Raw genomic sequence first — 23722 nt, 5'->3', positions numbered from 1 at the left:
GTTTTTATTAACCCTATTTTTCTCTCCCTCTCTCTCTTATTTAATTTTGTTCCTCTTTTTTGTTGTCTCCTCTTCTCTTTTTGCTTATTTTATCCTGGTAGATCGTGAAGAGCCGCGTGACGAGGGGACGTGGGCCGCATGCGGCTGGAGAGCCACGTTGTGGCCACCCCTGATATAGACACCTGGGTAGCGCCCATGTCTTCTATATCAGTGCTTCCCAAACTTCTGGATGTCAGGGCCTCCTTTACAAAAATTAAAATATTTCACGGCCCCCTCGAAAAAAAAATCGTAATAGAGAGATATATTATTATAATATTTATTGTATTTATATTCAATACAAAACATACACAGCGAATATTGCAAAAATCAAATGCATATATTACATTTTTTGCCTCTTACCGTTTGGTTCTGAATACAATGTGGGCTGTTCTGGTAAAATATGAAATACTGTCCTTTTTCTTTTTGAGTCTGTTTCTGATTGTTCGAGGGATTTTTATTTTTATTTTTCATCAGCCACTTATCCATCTCAGGGTTAAATTTTTTATGTAGAGTAGATCAAATAATATCACTTACCGATACTGGCACACCACAGACTGATAACATGAAATTAGTGAATATTACCTGAATAAGGAATCCCCGGACAAGGAACATTTTTCTCTTTTGTGACTTATCTCCCTTTACGGTAATTAAGCCTAACGCGAAGCAGACAGCAAAGTATGGTTATAAAAACGTGCATATGATTGGTACGGTATTAACAAAAGATCGCGCAACCGAAAGATAAAAGCATAGCTGACAATTGAGTTGAAATGCTAACTCTCTTCAATCGAATTCCATATAATATTTATTGTATTTATAACATTCATTATATATATTGAATATGCCATGACATTCATTATATATATATATATATATTGCTTAGTTTTAACACTTTTACGAATTTTAACACGTTTGGTTGAATTTTATTGCTGCCTTGGGAAATCGAACTCACACACATCTAATTAATAACAATAGTTTTTTAGTTAGATACTCTGTTTGCCCATGCAACATATGGTTTTGTTTCAGTCTATACAGCATAGTTTCTGTATGAGGGGATATGTGATTCATTAATTAGTGTGTTTTTATCCCAGTTGTCTCTAATTGCACTATTTGTTGAGAAATATATTACACAGATTCCGCATACCTTATTCACTGGCATAATAATAGTACTTGTTTTTGTTGCCTCTGCAGTATAGTGGCTGTTAGGGAGGGCGTGTTTTACCACTGCAAGCGAGTTACTATCTCCCCACATGAACTTGTTTAAGCTTTTTTCATGTGTGAAGTATATGCGAAACTTATTGGTAACAGAAAACTAGCTCGGATGACAGTGATAATATAAAACGAGTTTTGATATGTATATAAAGTCAATATCAACAGTCCCTGATTACGAATGCTTGATGAAAGGGACAGGAAGATTTGGAGCTTCCCTGGAGAGCATTCGAAGTAAATACAATTAACCAGTGCTTTGAAATGAAACATATGAATAAGCAATATTTACTAATATTCATTAAGCGCGGAAAAACGCAGGAAGCAAAGTTTGTGAACCAACACCAATGTGTGAATTTTTCCATTAAAATATAAAAAACAACAAAAAAGAAATAATAAAAGTTAAATACGTTTCTTTTAAAATAAAAAAAATCTACTTAGTCTTAAAACATTTTAAATTTGTTTTCATTATTTCACGGCCCCCTCAACAAAACCTACGGCCCACAGTTTGGGAATCGCTGTTCTATATGGTCCGTACTAGGTCAAAGGCGTAAATGCCGGCATGTGTATTACTGTAAGTTCTCTGGTCAACTTCTTTACGAAACTCTCATAGTTTCTGTGTTTGGCTTTGAAATAATGCTGGATTTAATATCCACCTGATTTATATAATTGTATATCGCCGAAATGAAGCCTTTTGGATCTTTATTTTAGAAAAATGAACCAGTTTTGCAGGAGGCGCTAATTTGCGTGGTAAATTGAACTGCCTTTAGAATGTGCGTGTTCCATTTTTGTGAAGGATAGTGTATTATGTTACAGCAAAGAAGATGATTTTAACGACATTATATAATAATGCGAGAAATTTGTTTTGAATTTTTATCCGGTGATGGGATAACTTTTAATTCAGTTTGTTATGTCAGTGTTTTATTTTTTAAGAAGTTGAGTGCATTCTTCATCTTCGTTCGTTATGCATTACGATATAAACATTTGTGATAATGAATAACACTAAGTGTACAGTAGCAGAATGTGCGGAAGGAAAAGATGGATGTCGAGATTTGTGTGTTTCCTTTCCGGATCGTATTATTCGCGTTAGTGGAAGTGCAGAAGTGGAGATAACTCCCGACCGTGCGAGAATCAACATCACTATAACAAATGTGAAACAAACTACTGAAGAAGTTGTAAGGAGCGTAAAAAAGCGCGTGGACTATGTTACGCAAACATTAATATCATTTGGAGCTAAGGTAAGACTTGTAACTTTGCTGTTTCCCTATCTGTTTATGTTGCATTGGAATGAGGTTTTTGTGAAGGCTTTCCGTGTATGGGTTCCTCAGCTGCAGATATCACAGATCGGTGATCACATAGTTAACGTGTAATGTTATTAAATTTCATAACCACCACATGTACATTTGGTGGTTGTTTTCCCAAATCTCTGTTTTGGAAAAAAAATATTCAAAAGCTAACTTAAACATAGATGCAATCCCTCATTCTTATCATTTTTCTGATGAATTATTTACCAATTAAATAAATATACTTAATGTGAAGTCAGTAGCTTTTCTATTGTAGAAACTTCATTTATTACACATTCAGCCATAGAGAATCAAGCAGGATAAACTACCGAAATAAATTCATCACCTTCTATGCTATGAGACCTCTCAAACTTGCACAATCCCTCTGACATCTCTTTTTTAATGCAGGAAGCAGCACCCACAGTGCTCATTGGTAGGTTATTCTACTTGTCACAAAATGAGATAAACCCAGATTTCCCACCCATTTATCAGATCTATTTTCACTTCCAGTGATGATTTCTTGTTCTCTCCTGTTTGCCATGGAATGCTTCTATTGTATCATTTCTCTGCCATCCATTTATTGGGCTTTGAAGTATATTTTTCTTGAGCATGCCATTATATGTTACATTCTGCAGGCTAGTTGCTAACTTGGTTAACAGCTTATGCATCTTCTTCACTGTGTCTTCATTCCTATTCGACCCACATAATCATATCTGAGCAAAGTATGCCAGATGTGATCTTCCCAATGCTTTTGTTATATGACAGGGAATCATTTCTCCTTATAAGTTCCCTTCAGCATTGCAGTTATCCATTGTAGTGATTTCAGTGATGTGGACTCTGAATATCAACCATTTTCAGTGAATGACTCAGAATAATATTCATGGTACACTTTTTTGGTCCAAAAATGCATAACCTTGCACTTACACTTAAGGATATGTGCTTTGCATTATGGGATACTAAGGCAAGTGATATGAAGTCATTAACCTCTATATACGAGTTGTCCTGTCCAGAAAATACTTCAGGCACAAACTTTGTTTGCTTACATTTGGATAAAGGATTAAACCAAAAACATGATTTCTTGGCATCTTTAATTTATAGTATAGCCTGAATTTGAAATTTGAAATCTGAATTTGAAAAATACTTTGCTGATTGTTAAAAAAAACTTCCAACAATCAGCAAAGTATTGAATGTCACATTCTAGAACACACCCAATGGCATTCTTCTTTTTATGATTATATTTCATATCTAAATTTACAATACTGTGCTTATCTTATTAATTTATATAATTTAATTTGAATTAATGTAATAATATATAATTTAATTTGTATCAAGGTAATGAATAATATGGGAGAAGCATGTTTTAATTTTCCAACAAGAAAATCAAACTTTATACAATTATTTTAAGGATTATATACTAATCATATATACTGGTGTCCAAAAGCTAAGTATATGAACTACATTTTTACTTGTATATGATTTTTTAGGAAAACATTTTCATGACTACAGCCAAATGTGAACATAAATTTATTTCCAGCATACTAATAAATTATATTAAACAAAAAATGTGTTATAAATTTCCTACAAATAAAATTGCAATACATTTTTGGCAAAAGTTACAAATATCCTAAGGATGTAGTTAAGGAATTAATGTGCAGTGCTTACAGAAAACTATGCAGAGAAACATTTCAGTATAGAATATGTCCACCCTGAACTGTGAAGCAGCTTTCACAACATTATACCATGCGTAGTACCAAGTGATTCAGGAGTTCTTGAGGCGTACTGGCCTATTCCTCTTTCAGAGCAAAGATAAGACCTTTGGTTTCTGCAGGGTAATTTTGTTTCTATTGCTGCCCAAATGTATTCTGTGGGGTTGAAATCTGCTGAGCATGCTGGCCACTCAGTTTAGTTAAAATCTTCAGAAGTATCTTCACTGCTTGTGTACAATGTAATGTGGTACTGTCATCCATTAAAAAAATTCATTTACTGTATCTATCCCTTTTTCCAGTACTTGTAGCTCGGTGCATCCATTACGCCTAATGTCTTCCCACACCATGACACCAGCACCACTATATTTATCCTTTCAAGAACATTCTTGTGATGGTAAGCAGTACCACTTTCATGCCAGATCAAGTGTCATTTAGAATTGAAGAAAAAGCTAAAATGAATCTCATCTGTAAAGGGTACATTAGCCCATTGGTATCTTGTCCAATTTTATGGATACAGCACCACTGAAACATGCTCTATGATAAGCTGTGGATAAAGGGATTCATTCTACAGTCCTAAGGGCTTATGGGCCTACTTGTCACAGATGTCTTGCCACAGTTTTTTGAGGTATCTTCACACCTGTGCTTGAATGGAGCCAACTGGCAAACTGACCTGCTGTGGTGTGTCAATTACATTTTGCTGTTATAACTAAAAATCTGTCTTCATGCTCCGTGGTATGGCGAGGATGACCTCTTAGCAAACATCTGAAAGGCATTCCATTGGTTTGAAATGCTGTGCAGCGCCTGGATACAATTCTATGTGAGATTCCAAATTCTGAAATTATCTAGTGATGTTGTTTATTTTTTAATGATATATATTAGAACACAGAAAAATAAGTGAATAATTAATTTATTAACTTATTGCTAACCCATAAAAACACTAACCCACAGAGCGAGAGCATTCTGTTCTGATGACAACACTCTTGCTGCTGAACTGCTTCACCTACGCCACACCTTCTTGGCCAATGGCTATAATCCCCATAAGATAAACAAAATACTAAACGCTCCTAAGAAACCCCTCCCACTATCCACCACAGAGAACTACAACAAAACAGTCACCATCCCATACATTAAAGGCACATCCAAAAAGATTTCAAGAATTCTTAATAAACATGAACTACGCACCACATTCAGACCGTGGAGCAAATTAGCAACCCTTATCCGCTCACCCAAGGACAGCATTCCCCCTTTATCACATCCTGGGGTCTACGAAGTACCCTGCTCATGTAATCAAGCCTACTACGGTCAAACAGGAAGAACTGTGAACATCCGCATCAACGAACACAAAAGATACATCCCGCATTATCACTATGGTGGCAAGTCGGGCCTAGCAGACCATATTCTGGATACCCCTGCACACAGGATCAACTGGAACAACTTCTGTGCAGTACAAAAGTACTGCACAGAAGCTCTTACAAGTCGGAGAGATTGTTCTTAGAGGCAACAGAAGCCCTGAAACACACTCCAAATCTCAACAAATATGGCTCTATAAATTTGCCTAAAATCTGGGAGACAGTCATCTTAAGGAAAAACTAGTACCGTTTTTTTTTTCTCTGTTTAGGACTCTAGTCTTATGTGATAGCTGCAGATTTTTGTTTTTTGTTCAGATAATCATCATCATCATCATCATCATCAAATTCCTGCCATGTACCCTCAAGGGGTGTACAGGATATGACAGTACTACATGAAAAAATTACATTATTACTAACTTCCTATCTACAATTTTCCTCCAAATCAGTCTGTTACTTGTCAAGACTCCAACATTATCAGATCTTATATTTCTATCGTCTAAGGCACTTTGTACCGTATCAATCCACCTATATCTTGGTCTTCCTCTGGGTCGTTTTCCTGCCAACCTGGCAGAGAACACTTGTTTTGCTAATCTTTCCTCTCCCATTCTATTTAAGTGACCATACCATCTGAGATTAGCTCTGCTAACGCATTCCTGGATGCTGACAATGTCAAGTTCTTTCCTAATATCCTCATTTTTAATATGATACTGCCATTGATGCCATCTGTTCACGCCTCTAATCTTTCTCAGGACTCTCATATCTGCGGTCTCTAGTCTTTGGTCAAGTGTTTTACTTCTGACCCAACTCTCAGATCCATAAGTTAAAATTGGTTTGAACACAGTCTTGTATACAGCTAATTTAGTGTTCTGACTAATTTCTTTCTTATTCCATATGAATTTATTCAATTGACTTCCCACGATACCAGCTTTGCTGATTCTGTTGTCTATTTTATATTTAGTTTACCATCTTCAGTAAAAATTGTGCCTAAGTAGCTGAAATGTTTTACTTGTTCCACAGGTTCTCCATTCACAACACAGTTGACATTTTCAATGATTCTGCCTATTTTCATTGTCTTTGTCTTTTTATTGCTGACCTTCATACCATATCTATTACAACAGCTATTCAATTTAGTCAGAGAATCTTGTAGACTTGTAGCAGATTTATTTAGAAGTATAACATCATTCCCATAAAGCAAAGAGCTGACAACATCTCCAATTTTGATATCAGGTTTAATACCACATTCCTTCATAATGTGATCCATATAGATAATGAATAACAGAGGGGATAATGTACATCCTTGTCTCACACCAGATTTAACATTAAACCATCTTCCTGTACTTCCTTCAATTCTAACTGCTGACTCACAACTCAAATAAAGACTAAGTATTGCTTGATATAATGCCCCATTGACACCATATAACTGCAGCGTATTGAATAGATTCTCTCTTGGCACCTTGTCATATGCCTTTTCCAAATCGACAAAACTTAAATACAGATCTTTGTTATATTCCCATGCTTTCTCGACTATTTGTCGTAAAGTGAAGATCTGATCCTGACAGCCTCTATTTGGCCTGAATCCAGCTTGTTCTTCACCAAGCTTTTCTTCCACAATTCTTCTCAACCGTTTCTCAAGTATACTTGCATAGATCTTGCCAGGAACACTCAGTAGGGAAATACCTCTGTAATTCTCACATTCAGTTTTATTACCCTTTTTATATATGGGTACTATGAGAGCTCTACTCCAATCATCGGGAATTCGTCCCTCTGTCCAGGCTTTCTGAACTATGCAGTGCAACCACTGTAAGACTCTTATACCACCATACTTCAGCATTTCTGGTCGAATATCATCTACTCCTGCTGCCTTTCCACATTTCAAGCCTTTGATGGCTTTTTCTACTTCAAGTATAGATATGTATTCCTGACTGCATGCCTGGTCAGTGTTTTTTACCAATAGTGCTGTCATCACTGCTTGTTTCATTTAGTAGTTTTTCAAAGTAATTACTCCATACTTCAAGGATATCTTTTTCTCCTGTTTTCATTTCACCTTTTTCATCTCTAATTCCTTTTACAGCACTCTTTCCTCCATTCCTAAGCTTCTTCAACAATCTCCAGAATATTTTGCCACCTTCTTGATATTTATTTTTTATATTCTTGCCAAAGTCCTCCCATGACTTGTTTAGCTAGTTTTACACACTGTTTAGCTTTCTTACATTTGTCTCTGTATTCTGTAAGAGTAAAAGCTGACTTATTTGCCAGGAACTTTTGATATGCTTTCTTCTTTTCCTTCACTGCCTCTTTAACTTCCTGTGTCCACCAGGGAGTTCTGATTTTTTTATCTTTGCACACAACCTCACCACATGCCTCTCTGGCAGAATCAATCAATGTTTCCTTCAGAGTTTGCAACTGAATCTCCAAGGTTTGATTCCTGTTCTCAAACTCTTTCATTTTCTTTTCAATAATATTTCTGTATTTTAGTCTACAGTTTACATCTGAGAGCTGCTCAACTTTTATTCGCTTTAAAACTTTCTTACATGTTATTCTTTTCAATATGAAATTCAATTTTATCCTGCTCAAGACTAAATAGTGATCACTTCCAATTTCAAATCCTCTGTACACTGGTGTCCTGCACCAGGGAGAAAACATCACTATCAACAATAACATAGTCAATGAGACTTTTCTTATTCCTAGCCTCTTCTCTCCATGTGAATTTGTGCACATTTTTATGTTGGAACATGGTGTTAGTAATAACCTGTCCATGTCCTGAGCAGAAATCCAACAGATATTTGCCATTATTATTAGCTTTGCTCTTTTCTCCAAATTTTCCCAAAATATTTTTGTATGTCTCACAGTCATTTCCTACTCTACTATTTAGATCCCCAACAAGGACCAACTTTTCCTTTTTCATTGTGTCAGTTGCTTTTTCTAAAGCCTCAAAAAATTCCTCCACTTCTACCTTAGTAGAACCTTCTGTGGGACCATAGGCACAAATAAGTCTCATTGTCCAGTTCCCCATTCTCATATTTGCCCACATTACTCTACTTGAGACTGACTGCCATTCAAGAAGATTAGCCTCGTATTTTGTGTTGAATACTATGGCTACTCCTTCTTTTCCTTGATTGTTATTGCCTGAATATAACATTTTGTATTTATTGCTCAGAAAGATCTCACCAGTTTTGGTCTTTTTTGTTTCAGTCACCCCTATTATGTCGATCTGGTACTTATCTAATTCCTCAGCTAGCTCCATTTCTTTGCCATTCAGGCTTCTTACGTTGATAGTACCGATCTTTAACTCTGGTGATGTTGAGTTGGGGTTTGTTTTCAGATTTGTTCCAGTAGCTGACTTTTCGCTGTTCGCCCTGGTTCCCTGGCGAAAACAACGGGGGCCTTGTTTAACCGGGCGACGCCCCAGCCGGCATGAAATTTTGTCATGTTGTACCATCATTTTTTATTTTGGTTTAACCAATAAGAATACAATTTGGTCGGCTAAATCCCAAATTGCCAGCCCATCCTCGTTCGTTCAGTATCCAAGTAGATACCCAACAGGGTGCACCACGAGAAGGTGAGGATTGGACATTAGGTCAGAAGCCCTGGTCGGTTCTCCGCATTCCTTTAAAGGCTATGTGGAGGTCTCCTCTCAGTTATACAGCTTTGACCCTTAAGCACCCCAATGCCTCAGTCATGTTTCTTCTAAAGGGCACCAAAATCAGGACTCTAGTTTTTGTGTTGCTGCTACAATTTTGTTGAACTAGTCCGTTGATTACACCATGTTGTTATGGTCTCGCACATTGTGATAAACTGTGTTTTTGTGCTCTGAAGATGCTGATTATAACACCAGCGAAATATCTGCAATAAGTTAATAAATTAATTATTCACTTAATTTTCTGTGTTCTAATATATACCGTTAAAAAATAAACAACATGTACTTTGTCCACACGTTTATCTAGTGATGTCTTTGAGACGTTACAAGACATCCAAGTTTGCAAATTTATTCCTTCATGAAAAGATGCTTCCTTCGAACAATTCGCTTAGCTTTTTGCCTTTTATCCTGTTGAGCGCTGCCACGTGACCTCTTTGCGTGCAATTTGAAAATTTCAATGTGTACTCACTTTCTACTTGAAATCGTCAGTTGTATAAAATGCCACAAGCTGATTCATCTGAATTTGTGGTTGTAATTCTTCAGAAATAGTGTTTGTCCTTAGGTTTTGGACACCAGCATATTATAATTTAAGATAGTAATAAGAATTACTATCTTAGGTAGGCAGCAGTGTTAGAAAGAAGCAGTCTGTTAATATATTTTTTTTAAAAAACTGGAGGTTGTAGTCCTTTAAAACACTCTGTGCATAAGATTATTCTAAAGAATAGAGGCAGGTAAAATGAAAGAGGAAGAAGTGAACCTGGTTTTTTTTATTTTTTTATTTTATTTTATTTTATTTTTTATATGGCTATGTTCTCTCCAGGACCTTTTGAATGGGCAAACCACCCAGCTAATTAATGTTGTGAATAGACATGGCTAAATAATTAGCAAGAATGGAAAAATAATTTAAGACATTTTTTAATTAATAATGATGAGAAATCGAACCGGAGAGTCCCGATACTTGTGAGACACCAGCTCAATTTCTTGCATTGCAAGCCAATCTCGAGAGCTTCAGATATTCACTTTGATTCACACCAATCCGTACGCGGAAGAAGACAAAAATTGGGATCTTGAATACAACAGTATCGGTTGCAAAGAAGATCTTTTATGAAAGAGAGATAATTTTGATGTTTGAAAGAAATAAATTGTGAAAATTGAGCAAATTCGAATTGAAGGCAAAAATCAATGTCAAAAATCTACATTTATTTTTCTTAATAATGGTATTTGTCCGAAGATCGTGAGTCAAGTATTTAATATTTTATTTTGTAAAAGAAAATGGCCTGCGCATCAAATATAGTTGTGATCTTGGGGAATTCTTGAAACTCTCAAGGACTATGACGTCAGTCTCGAATGATACTAATTTCCATTCCTAGTAATTAATACTTATAAATAGTAAAATTGCGACATAACATGCGTTATGTGTCTCGGGTATTACTGTCAGTGCACAATTCAGTGATTTGTTCTGATTAATTTAATATCAGTGATATTTTGTATTTATTAAATTACCCCATAATGAGCCAAAAGTCGAGTCAGAAAACCACACTCTTAAGTTATTTTAAGAAAGATGAAATTGATAAGCATAGTAGCGAAGACACCAAACCAACAACAGAATCATTGATTTCTGCAGAGTCTTTCAAATGTAAAACGTGCATCTAAATACTGCTTATCGGGTATTAACAGTGAGTGGTTTAAAAAATTCCATTGGTTAGTAGTGGAAGATAATGGAATGATGTGTTCCACATGTATGAAATATGGAAAGAGATAACCCACAAACAAGGAAGTGACTTGGGTAACTATGCCATGCACAAGATTTCGAAAAGAAAGCTTGGTTGACCATGAACAAAGCAAGTTACACACTGATTCTTGTTCAGATATAATTGAAAAATGTATACTAGAAGAAACTGGAATAGGGCAAATTGAAAAATCAATTTCAATTTTGAATAACTTGCAGAGGGTTGCTTTTTTTGGGAGCTTTAAGATATATGTTATCAAAAAATGAGTTACCACATACTACATTGTTTGAAAAATTGCTTGAGCATTGCAAGGCTATGGGCTGTTCCTACTTAGAACATCTTAACATTGGTAAAAATGCACATTATACCTCAGAATGAATAATGCAAGAGTTGATTGATATTTTAGCATCAGAAATTAGATCTGAAATACTGAAAAAATATACATTCTGCAGATTATTTCAGTGTTTTATGTGATGAAACGACAGACATCTGTTTTAAAACAGCTGATTGTGTACATTAAATATGCTTGTCAACTTAGAAAAGAGGTCAGGGTTAGTTTTGTACAGAGGCGTACACTTATAACAATTGTGAGGAAAATTCGCAGTAGTATTACAATATCATCTTAACGTTGGTAAAAATGCACTGCCCCGGGAAGCACTTTGAACCTTTTTGAACTTTTGCAGTTAATTCTAAACTACAATCTCGAGAACTCAGTTCGAAATATTGTAATACTACTGCGAATTTTCCTCACAATTGTTGTAAGTGTCGCTAGTTGTGAGAGGAGTTTTTCTAAATAAAATTGATTAAGAATTACCTACATTACTATGAAATAGACTTCACCAATGTCATCGACATTTTGCTAAAAGAAAAGCAAGAAAAATAACATTTTTGAATGTTGAAATTAAAGTTTTACTTCAAAAATAAACAGTGTTTTAATTTATTTCCCTATACGTCATTTTGACTTTCTGTAGTCTTTTTGGTGTGTATTGAGAGGGGCAGCAAACTCAGGAACCGCCCTAGGCGGCAAAAGCTCTAGCTACATCATTGGTTTTGTATCAACTTGCAATATCATTGATAACAAAGCTGAGATTATAACTAACAAAGTAATTGAAACCCTTCACAGTCTAGGCTTAAAAACTTGTAATTTGGTGGGCCTAGGATCTGAGCAGCTGTCATGATTGGAAAGCAAAAGGGAGTTGTAAAACTGCTCAAAGATAAAACAGATAGACTCATGGTCAACTGTCATTGTGTAAACCATCGACTGGCTCTTGCTAGTGCCCAAGCAGCTTCTGAAGTGCCTTATTTCGTCATGTTTAATGATATCTTAAGGCAATTGTTTTTCTTCCAAAATTCCTCAGTCAGGATGGCTGGTTTAACCACCTTACCAGCCATTAAAGATCAGATACGCACCCTCAGAAGCTTCGTATCCATCATAAATTTCAATGTAATATCACTGATCACTGGTATGGAATGGTCAGACCTTCACATTGATTATTCAGAGTCTAATGTTATTACGTTTAAGACTACAATATATGACCACCGTTATTAAACGCCTAGAAGCAAGATTTCCAGATATGCCAATCATTTCCTGCTTATCAAGACTTTTCAATGCAGAAAGTCATGATCAACGTGAGGCTTCTGAGATTCTTTTTGATTATTATTCTAGAAATGGAAGTCCTGCAGGTTTAAGCTACGAAAATACTAAACTAGAATGAGCAGTTGCATCAAAAATGATTAATGGACAGTCATACAAAAATCTAGATCCAAGACAAATACTGCTGAAATTAGCTGTTAAAAATTTCTAGGGAGAACACTGTATGGTAATGATGACTTCTGTGAAACCATCCATATATATATGTATGTGTGTGTTCCATAATTTTAATGACTTAAATGTGTGTGTATATATGTATATATATACATGCATACATATACAGGTAACCCTCATATAACGCAGTACTTATACAACGCGATTTCGATATAACGCGGGTCTACAAACTGTAGTAACCCCTTATCTTTCATATATTTTTCACCACGCAACTTAAAAATTAAATTTTATCTTTGTTAAATTTGTGTCTGCTCATATCACACATGTAGTTATAAGTGGCAAATTTATATTAGGGTAAATACCCTTTATATATATAAAGAATATAATATATATAAATAAAAATATATAAAGAATATAATAAGAATATCGACTTCAAAAAAATAGCACACCAGGCCACCCAACAAATTTAAGCCATCCGAATATTAAAATAACTTTTTTGCCACCTAATACTACTTCACTTATTCAAACCCCTCGACCAAGGAATAATATCAACATTTAAGTAATATTATATTCGTCAAACATTCCAATTAAATTTCGGAAAAAATGAAATCTAATCCAAACATAATACTGCCTCAAGCGTGGAAAGAGTTTTCAATATTGAATTATGTGAAAATTATTTCTCTGTCCATTAAGGAATTACATCCCTCTACGCTGAGTGCTTGCTGGAAAAAATATGGCCTGAAGCTGTTCTAGAACAAAATTTCGTATATCTCTAGTGGATGCCGAGCTAAGTTGTATAATAAACGTCACACACATTTTTGGTGGAGAAGGCTTTTATGATATAGTAGAAAATGAAATTAGTGAATTAATTGATGAGGAAACAGATTTAAATGAGGAGGAACTGGTACAATTGAATGATATATGCACGTAAACACAAGAAAGATATTTAATTAACCAAATATCTTGGTCTGGAAATAGCAGACCATCTTCACTGGTATTACAAGAACAGTTTTAAAAAATACAAGCTAGAATACTAACAATAGATCGTTAAAAATAGAACATGCCGTGTGATGTTATATCACGTATTACGTATAAAACGGAATATTTTAAGTAGAGACACATGATAGGTTCGAACGTTTGTTCAAGGAAAGTGTGGAGGCCTTGCTCCATTGTCCCAACCTGAATCGTAATGACTGTATATCTATATCAAAAATCTGGGAAAGTCTAATCAAGATTACACATTAATTTTTTTTTTTTTTAATCATGTCTCTACTTCAAAATATTCCGTTTTATACTTAATACTTAGTGATATAACATCACACGGCATGTTCTATTTTTAACGATCTATTGTTAGTATTCTAGCTTGTATTTTTTAAAACTGTTCTTGTAATACCACTGAAGATGGTCTGCTATTTCCAGACCGAAATATTTGGTTAATTAAATATCTTTCTTGTGTTTACGTGCATATATCATTCAGTCTTATGTCACAAGTATCCTTAAAACAGCAACTGGTACAATTAATAGATGACGTCGAACCAAATGACAGGGAAAATTTGAAGATTCTGATTGTGTTCCCTCAATGGAGCACTCCAGAAAATTCATGAGACAATTGGATATTTGTTTAGCTCCATATTATGAAATTAATAAAAAAATTGCAGCATAGTGGTAAGCAAGGTCTTATTACCGACTTCTTGATAACTAAACCAGCCGAAGTATGCAATGAGAATTATAGAAATTATGTCCAAGAGATTTCAAGTAATGACGACGTCCAGCAACTCGTAATAAAGAACATCTACGAAATGGTCGTTTTGAAGACAGTGATGGTGATTAAAATATGCACTTTATTATTTTATTTTGTCTAAAACATTTATGCATTATGTGCAATGAAGTTTACGTATAATTTATAATTTTTATAATTTTACATTATGTATTTGTTTCATAGTTTATATGTTTTCTTAACTTACATGAATTTCCTGAATTAAATAAAAATATGTTTTTGTTGGATATGTCATTGTTGTTTATATAATTTAAAAAAATATATATATATATATGGGAACATAACCCTACTTTTTCTATGTGATCTGAGTCTCGCATAACATGATTTATATAACGCGGCATTTCTATGGAACCTAACATCTGCGTTATACGAGGGTTACCTGTATATGTATTCAAACCTGAAGTGGTTGGTTTGAAAAATTTCCAGGTTTGGTCTCTAAAGAAGATAAAGAAGAGTTTTCTTATTATGTAAAAATAAAACTACAAAAAATACCAGAAATATATAGAATTAATGAATAAAAATAACCAGAAAAAATATCCATAGCCTGCCCACAGTGCTAATATACTATAGGTTTACATTTTTTCATAGGTTGGGGTCATTAAAACAAAAATAATAATAATTAACTGTTGGATTTCCATTATAAAGAAGCTGGTTGTTTATGACCTTTTCTGTCACTTTTGAGAACATCATGTCAGAGCACTGGGATGACAGTTTCATGGCTGATGTTCATCTCCCCTTTGTAAGAGCAAGTGGATAAAAGTTTTGCTTTCATGCTGTTGTCTATATGTTAGATGAGCAGAACATGTGGTATCACAATACAGGATGATTATTAATTCTGGAACACAGGCTCTTAGTACAACTGGAGGAATACTCTCTCAGCTGGAAGATTTATTAGTATCACAGCTGTTGAGTATATTTCTAATGTCCTTCTCTCCAAAGTTTGGAAAAGACTCAGTGAAGTGGTTTGTGGAATAGAAAGGGAAGATTGATGCCAAGATTGATTACCTTATCTTTAGGAGATGTTGACATTGTTCCATCTGGATGGGAGAGAGAGGTGGAAATGTAATGCAGAAATTTTTCCCAACAAAAAACTTGACTGCCATTTGAGCAGATAACAGGCTTAGTGTGTTTGGCCCTTACATAACTGCTCGAGATTTGCTGGTAGTTTTTTGCAAATGTTTTGTAAGCTAAGTGCAGAACTTGAGTTTTTAATTTGAGTCATTGAGAGTGTATGCTACATTTTTAGCTTGGACTGCTTAGACACATTTGTTAGAAAACTGAAGCTTGGATAAGGGTTCTAGATTTCAAGTGGAATAAGGAATAAAGACACTCATCCAATCAAGAATAATTTCATTTATTAGATTGGAGCAAGTTCTTGGATCAGGTGATAGAAGCAATAATCAGACTATGGAAAAGAGGCATAGAAATTCCAAAAGTTCCAGTTGGTACTATTGTAGTGCCATATGTTATGATGCCGAGATTGGGGTGATCTGTAGAACAAGAAACATTGAGAAGGTAGTAATCAGAGTTGCCAAGAGGAGAATTAACATCAGTAGTGTATTTAGAGGAAGACTAGTTAAGAAAAGGTCCAGGGTTTTTCGACAATGGTAGGGATTATGTGGTATTCTAGTAGGTATTAAATGATGCAAGGAGTACTTGTGCTTGAGCAGATCATATAAAAGATTCCTGGTCATATAAAAATGAATTCACTGGATTTCAAATTTGTAACTGACAACATAATTAGTATGTATCACAGCATCCATTAAGACTATGTTTAAAGTGGTTTACAGCTGTTGTTTTCAACTAGATTAAAATAAAATTAAAACAAAAATTGTCTCCCAGAGTTTTAATAAATTCATACAAACATACTTGCCAAGAACTGAGGAGTACTTCATTGTAAGTGGTCTAATGCAAGCACAAGACACTTTCTACACTTCTAGATGTGTGGTTTAAAAGTTATTTTATTTAGCACTTTGGCTATCATTTCTGGTGTAACCGTTCCATTATCAAATAAACTCCTTCATTTGACATGGGAATGCATAAAGTCCTTTGTATCTGCATACTAGCCAACTATGGGATGGGCATGAAGATTTGATTAGGAGGAAATCATCTCTGGTACTGCATTATAAGTCTCAGGGGCTATTTTTGGATTCATCATCAATAATGAAGCATTTACCAAATGTTAACAAGCACGAGGGCATTACTTTACCAAAAATTTAGGATATGGATGTATTAAGACTATATTTAAGCTCAACAACAGCAAACTGCTTCATTTTTAACCCTGTAGGGCATTAATGATAAGATGTTAGTTCTTTTGTCAATTATTGAATGTCTTCTGCTGTTACTTGATTGTTCTTGTCTTATATTTGCAACTGTTTTTGTGCTCCAAAGATGCTTGTTTTTTTTTATGCCATCCTAAGCATGACTTAGACTGACTCTGTGATGGTCTAATGACAATAATTTATTGATAATAAACTTTCATCTGTAGTTTTAAAAATTAACATAAAATTGGCAATTTTTTGTTGCTAATTTTATTTTTATTTTTATTTTTTTACCATACAGGACTAAATTGTTGGCTTAAAACTTTTGTGGAGGAAAAAAAAATATAAAGTTGCATCTGTATAGCAAAAGTTTGTTATTCTTCATTTGGCATCATTTAAAAAATGGTTGCATGTTTTTACCATCCCATATTTTCAAGAAAATTATATTAAACATGAGTTAGTGTTATAAAAATTTTATGTTCTAATTTTGTAATTGCATGTTACTATTTCAAGAAACAAACATCTGTTAAAGTTTGTCCACGAATGTTTCAATCTCTTAATTTTTTTTTTTTTTTAGGAAAGAGACATAAGTATGACTCAATCTCTTTTACGTCAGGATGCTGGTACTTATGAGATGCAAGCAGATGTAGAATCTATATTTCATAAAATAGAAGACTGCCAAGCAGTGGCTATTTATCTTATCCAAAAACTTGACAATACTGTTAAGATTACTACGCCTCAGTTTTTTCACAGTGTTGCTGTTCAAGAAATCTGCGGGTAATTTGATAATAAGTGTAGTTTCACTATTTAATTTTAAAGAAAGCAAGTGGATAAACCATTCCTTCATCCCATTGCATGTTTCTGCTTGCTGGTACCTATAATAGCAGAGGATTAGTACTCTTCTTCTCTCGCATACATCTACATTCCATCAGGTTCATAGCTGTGTTGCTGCTGCTAATGCTCTATACTGCTATTGTGCTCTTTTAGTCTCATTTTGTTCACATTTATAATGTTATATGCACTGCTGGTGATACTTAGATATACAAACACATTGTAGGGAAATGGATCCCCTTTTCCCAGTTTCATGTTACAGCAGTAAAGCAGGTCTATAGACTAACTGATGAACAGGACTGAGCCTGATGGTAACTTGAAATCTCTATAACCACACTCTGGCAGAGTAATTGGCAGCAGGATGTTCTAGCATAATTAAGGGAACACAGTCTTCTTCTGACTCGTCCATCTGTGACCAAAAGAAAACAAAAAAAAAAGCCTCTTTTTCTACCTAAAACATTGCATTATGTATCTTCTTGTGACCTGCTATCAGAAAGACATCAGAAGAATCTTAAAATACCTGGATTCCAAAAAGGCAGCTCATGATGAAATGCCGTCTGTTTTGCTCCTGAACACCTGTTCTTTATCATCTATGTACTATGTTATACTCAGCTGACATCCAACCTACAGCATGGAAGCAAGTCTGGTTAGCAAATTCCAGTATGGATTTTGCTAAGGTAGTTGCATAGATCTCATGGCACTGTATGTAATGTAGGGCCATGTACATCACTACGTGTAATGGTGGAAAGTGTTCTCTCTCTGATTTTCCTGCTAATGAGGATATCTCTCAGCACTGTTGTTTCAGCCATCATCTTCCTGATATATATAGACAACTTACTTTCATTGATTACAGAATATATTCATAGTTTTGCAAATGATAACACTCTCCACTCATCTTACTCATGGAACATGCCTTGCAACACTCAAACATCTCAAGCTTCATGGTCATTAGTAATCAGTGTCCTAAACAATGATGTCTACAGCATCCTTCATTGGAGTGAAAACAGTCTAGAGTCACCCTTGATGCTTCTGAGGCTCAGTTTTGTTTGTTTTCTTGCAAAAAAAAAATCTTAGTTCTTCATCACTTACTTTTGATAATGCTTAGCTCAACAGTCAATACCAGATCTCTATTCTTGGACTAATTATTGCTCCAACCCTTTCCTGACATAATTATATCAATTTTATAGCATCTTCAGCCTTCCAAAAAACTTATCATCCTTTTTCACTTAAAACATGATTTCTCTTCTGAACCAGTTACTTACTCTCTACAACTCAAATCTACCTAACCCTTGAAATATGCTCTGATATTTGGGACAGTGCACCTAAATATCAGAGTAGCTTTACTTTAAAGCTACTTCCAAAAATTTTTGATACTGTTCTGAAAAGGGCAGTTCAGTTGATTATTGACACCTCTCTCTCTCACATACTCACTTCAGCCTTGCTGCTGATATTTCTATGGTTGCTGTTCAGCAGAAATAGCATCCATTATGCCTCTCATTTCTACCAGATCTACAGAAACTATTTATGGGGAATTCAAGCAGCAGCTGCCCAACATGTTTTTTTGAACTGCATGCTCACTGAAACTGCTATTTCCAATTGTCTTTCATTCTATCCACGTCAGATCCGTGGAACAGCCTCCCCGTTTAGTATTTCCAAAGAACTATCTCCAACAGTTTAAGAAGATTATCAACAGGTTTGCTCCTCATATACACAGATGGAGCAGTGCCTATAGCATTTATTTGTTATAGGCACTGCTCCATCTTGTGTGTGGGAGTGGTATAAAAAAATAAAAATAAATAAATTAACAATAATTCAAGGTAATTAATCCATATATCCAGAATATCTTTAGTTTCAGTTTTAATGTCACCTTTATCATCTTCAATTCCTTGTACTTTTTAACACGATGCTTTACTATCTTGCATTTTTCTCTGTATTTTGTTAGGACATCTGCTACCTTACTTGCTGAGACTATGCTTTCTTCTTTTTCACAACTGTTTCTTGTCACCACTATGGAGTTTGTTCTCCAAGGAATTTTCTAGCCTTGCAGACTACTTCACCACATTCCTGTTATTCTCTGTAATGAGCCTGTGCCAGTTAGTTTGTGTGTTGTGTGGTATACACACTTGATGTGTTCTTACATATGCATCTTACTGTTTTTAAGCACTGAGTGTTAAGTAAATTTACAACATTTCAATCCAATTGCTGCAATAACTTTTAATTTTATTCCTTTCAAAATCCAGGAAATGATTGAACCACTTTATTGTTACTGCTGCTACTTGGATTTAGAGAAAGATGTTGAAAGTTTATTTTTCACTTGGTTAGACTATAATAAATTTAGTTTAATCCTTTATCCAAGTGTGAGCAAACAAAGTTTGTGCCTGAAAATATCTTCAGGACTGGGGTAAGGTAGTACAACACCGGGAAACTCGCAGAAAAGGTGGAGCAAGCTAACATCACTCCTATCTCAGTGGCTCCCACTGAAGAGACCTCAGTAAAGGTCGAAACTAGTCTGGGTAGTGGCCCTTCCCTTAATGCATAACATTATACATATCCATAAGGAGATGTGTTTTGCATTATGGGAGATAAGTAGCTTTAATGAAGAGCTCTGCTTTGATACATAGTAAAAGAAACTATTTTTCTCTTGTAATGAAGTTTTAATCTGCACATCTCGTAATTAAATAATGAAGTAAGAATATTTATACTCAGTGAAACAGTGATGATGATTGGAACAATATATGCTAGATAAGGAAACACTGCATAGTCCCATGGAAGTTAAGAAGTTTTACATTTTGAGAAAGGGGCAGATAGGGAACTGATTCTAATGAATCAGTTTGTTTATTGTTTATAAGAATTTGTTGTGAAAAACGAAATGTAGCAGTAGTAATAATAAATTTAGTTTAATCCTTTATCCAAGTGTGAGCAAACAAAGTTTGCGCATGAAAATATCTTCAGGACTGGGGTAAGGTAGAATCATGTCCTGGTAATGGACTAACAGTTTTCACTATCTCGCTCTTCTTTCTTATTTCTTCCAGCAGTGCTATCACATCCTCTTCCATACTGTATTTAACACTAAAACTTCTTAAATCATTTGTTCCTGTGAGCAATACTATCTTTTTACTTTTCTGTTTTTGGTTGTATTCATGGCATCTTAATTTTTGCCTTCATTGTCAAGCGTAAATTTAATGACAGATCTCCATGCTATCTTTGGTCTTTTTTTCTTATCTTCTACTTGACTTTATTGTTACTACTGCTACTAATCATTGATATCTAACTAATGTTCATGCATTTCTGTCTTTTCTAGTTATTGTTCTTATGCTGTCTGTATTTTTCTAGCCATTTTTCATCTTTATATATATATATATAAGAATTGTGCAAAGTAATTTTTCTTATTATTTGATGTGGATAATAAGAAATGGGATGTTAAAGTTTGATAAAGGGTGTTAATTCTTATTAAACTCTACATGTAATTTGCTGTTATTTTCTTGTTCTGTCTGGCAGTCCAGATGAGTGAGTTTGCTCTCTTAACCCACTTATTAATCACCTTTAGGACATTTGCTTGCAATGTATTAACAGTATCTGCATGTGGAAGGAAGTTACGCTTTGTCATTGAGATGCCTTTTAGACATGCGCCAACAATTGCAAACTCACATTGTGCCCCCCCCCCCCCCACACACACTTTTTTGTTGTGCCTTTATATACTTGTTTGTGAACATAAACTGCATATTTCTTGCACTACTTATACTTCCATAGGGTTCATATTCTGTATATGTTATATAATTGATCTCCTCTAGATTGTTTTCATACTAACAGTTTTGTCATGTGTGCACACATGCACAAAACTGAATTTGCCTCTTTCCAGAATGCGAGAATTTTATTAAAAATTGAAATCTATTTGATACTGTTCAAGAAATTAAAGTTTCTTAAAATGCTGGCTTCAAGATATATTGTGTAAATGAATTTATACTATAAATACTTTGCAAGTAAATACAATAGCATTTAGGAAGTATTGTTTGTAAGATGTGAGTTAATAGTTATAAAGATAACTGTATTTTCTTTGTAATACAAATGTTTCTGATATTTTATTATGAAGTTTCTGTATTTTCTAATTTGATATAGTCATACAAAAATTATTTATGTATGTTTTCCTTTAAGGAGAAAGGCTACTGTTGATGCAGTGAAGAATGCACATCAGAAAGCATCAGAAATGGTATCTGTCTTTGGTATGGTAGTTGGAGAGCCATTATTGATTGTTGAAGAATCAAGTACTATTACAACACGAGCTGAATCAACCAACCCAAAGTACATCTTATTGCCTGATGCTGTTCCTCTTCGCCAACACCTTGCAGAAGCAACTGTAATTGCTGAAAGCGTAGTAACTGTAAAGTTTGAAATTAAATCTAAAAGCCTTTCTTCCAAGCCAACACTCAAGAAAGCCAAAACGCATGATCAGAAATAAATACACTTTTTTTACATATATATTTAACCAGCATACTCTGTTTCTGTTATTGTAGTTGAGACATTACTACTGTTTTGTTTTTAGGATAAGTTAGTCATATGCAAACAAATATTGTGCATTGGAAACTAACTTTTTCTTCCAAATATTTAAAAATAGTCATGTTGAAAGTGTTTGTGTGTGTGCATGTGTATGCTTGTGTGTGTGTGTGTGAGAGAAGAAAAAAAAAACATTATTATAGAGATTGTAAATATGTATAACTTTGATTTGTGCATTAATCTGAATTTCTGTATGATATCTGATATTCCCATTTGTCAAGACCATATATCAAATTTATCATGAACTGGAATACCTTTACATATGTACATTCTTATTGCATTGGTAATAATAATAAAAAAAAGAGTCAGTTTTATAAACAGAATAACTGAGTTGGCACACAATGTTTCTTGCTTTAGCAGCATGAAATATATAGAGGATGGATGATTTGTTATCTACTTCCATTCAAACTGAGGGAAAACATAATAGTATTGATATCATCAAATGCCTGATATATATACCCTCATGGGGTGTACAGGATATGATAGTACTACATAAAAAATTTACATCATTACTAACTTCCCATCCACAATTTTCCTCCAAATCAGTGTGTTACCTGTCAAGACTCCAGCATTATCAGATTGTATAAATATTAGAAAATAAATGTTTTGAGGTTTGATTCTTACATTCTTCTTTTAATGCATTCTTGTTAGACGGTTAAAAAAAATGACTCGTGTCAACTTAACATTATCAGTAAATATATATATATATTTTATTGTTCACTGTTTACAGTTAGAGGTTGTTTAATGGTCAAAGCCAGATAATTGACAGACTTTCACATTGCCTTTTAAGGAATGCAGATCCAAACCATTTGTCACACCTTCTCTTAAATTCGTTCACACTAGATGTACTCTCATTAATCTGTGAGAGAAAAAATCTAGCCCTTACCTCATTCTTAACTCTACACAAAGTTAACTTCCATGAATGCCACCCTTGTCCTCTCCCTACCTTCTGTAACAAAAACTTTCATCAGTTGATAGCCTAGCACCTTTTCAGAAGTTTATACACCTCTGTTGCATCATCCCTCTTTCTCCTGTTTACCAGTGTCTGCAGTCCACATATTCTCAATCTCTCCTCCTAATCTACATTCTGTAATCCTGGTATCATCTTTGTTACTCTTCCCTGCACCAGTTTCTTTATCCTTTGGAACCCAGGATACCAAATCTGCACACAGCAGTCCATTTGCAGGGTTATCGAGGCTTTATAAAGAATAAAAATGACTATCTTATTCTTAATTTATAATGTTTGTTTCAACATTGTAGACTTGTGTTTGCATTTTTGTAATGTTTGAACTTCAAATTCCTAAAAACCATAAAGCCAAGAATCTAGTTTCATCAGTTTCTTGTAGCATAACCCTGCTAATATAATATGGCATTAGAAATCTCATCCTACCATAGTGCATAACTTGACACTTACTAACATTGAACCAATAGCCATTATCATTTGTCCACATTTCCAAGTTATTCAAATCATTCTGTAAGTGCTATATATATATCAGTGGCATCCCTGATTTCCCTGCCTATCTCTGCATCATCAGCAAAGAAAGGCATGGCAATCAACAATTGAACAACTCCTGTCAGATCTTTGTCATT

The 23722-nt window shown here is 34.5% G+C and overlaps 1 protein-coding gene across 1 annotated transcript; it reads left to right on the top strand.

Moving 5' to 3' along the window:
• The first annotated feature begins 1984 nt into the window (after window positions 1-1984).
• On the top strand, window positions 1985-22722 carry LOC150104379 (interleukin-1 receptor-associated kinase 1-binding protein 1-like). The gene is made up of 3 exons (XM_090396964.1): window positions 1985-2480; window positions 17328-17527; window positions 21734-22722. Exons 1-3 carry the CDS (start codon window positions 2235-2237, stop codon window positions 22035-22037), a joined length of 750 nt encoding a protein of 249 aa, XP_090253090.1. The 5' UTR covers window positions 1985-2234; the 3' UTR covers window positions 22038-22722.
• Window positions 22723-23722: the final 1000 nt, after the last annotated feature.

The sequence above is a fragment of the Typopeltis vanoorti genome, chromosome 8 (assembly GCF_054136105.1).
Source record: "Typopeltis vanoorti isolate ZY-2024b chromosome 8, IOZ_Tvanoo_1.0, whole genome shotgun sequence".
Taxonomy (NCBI): domain Eukaryota; kingdom Metazoa; phylum Arthropoda; class Arachnida; order Uropygi; family Thelyphonidae; genus Typopeltis; species Typopeltis vanoorti.
The sequence above is the reverse complement of the archived record's forward strand: the minus strand, read 5'-3'. Positions and strand labels throughout refer to the sequence as shown.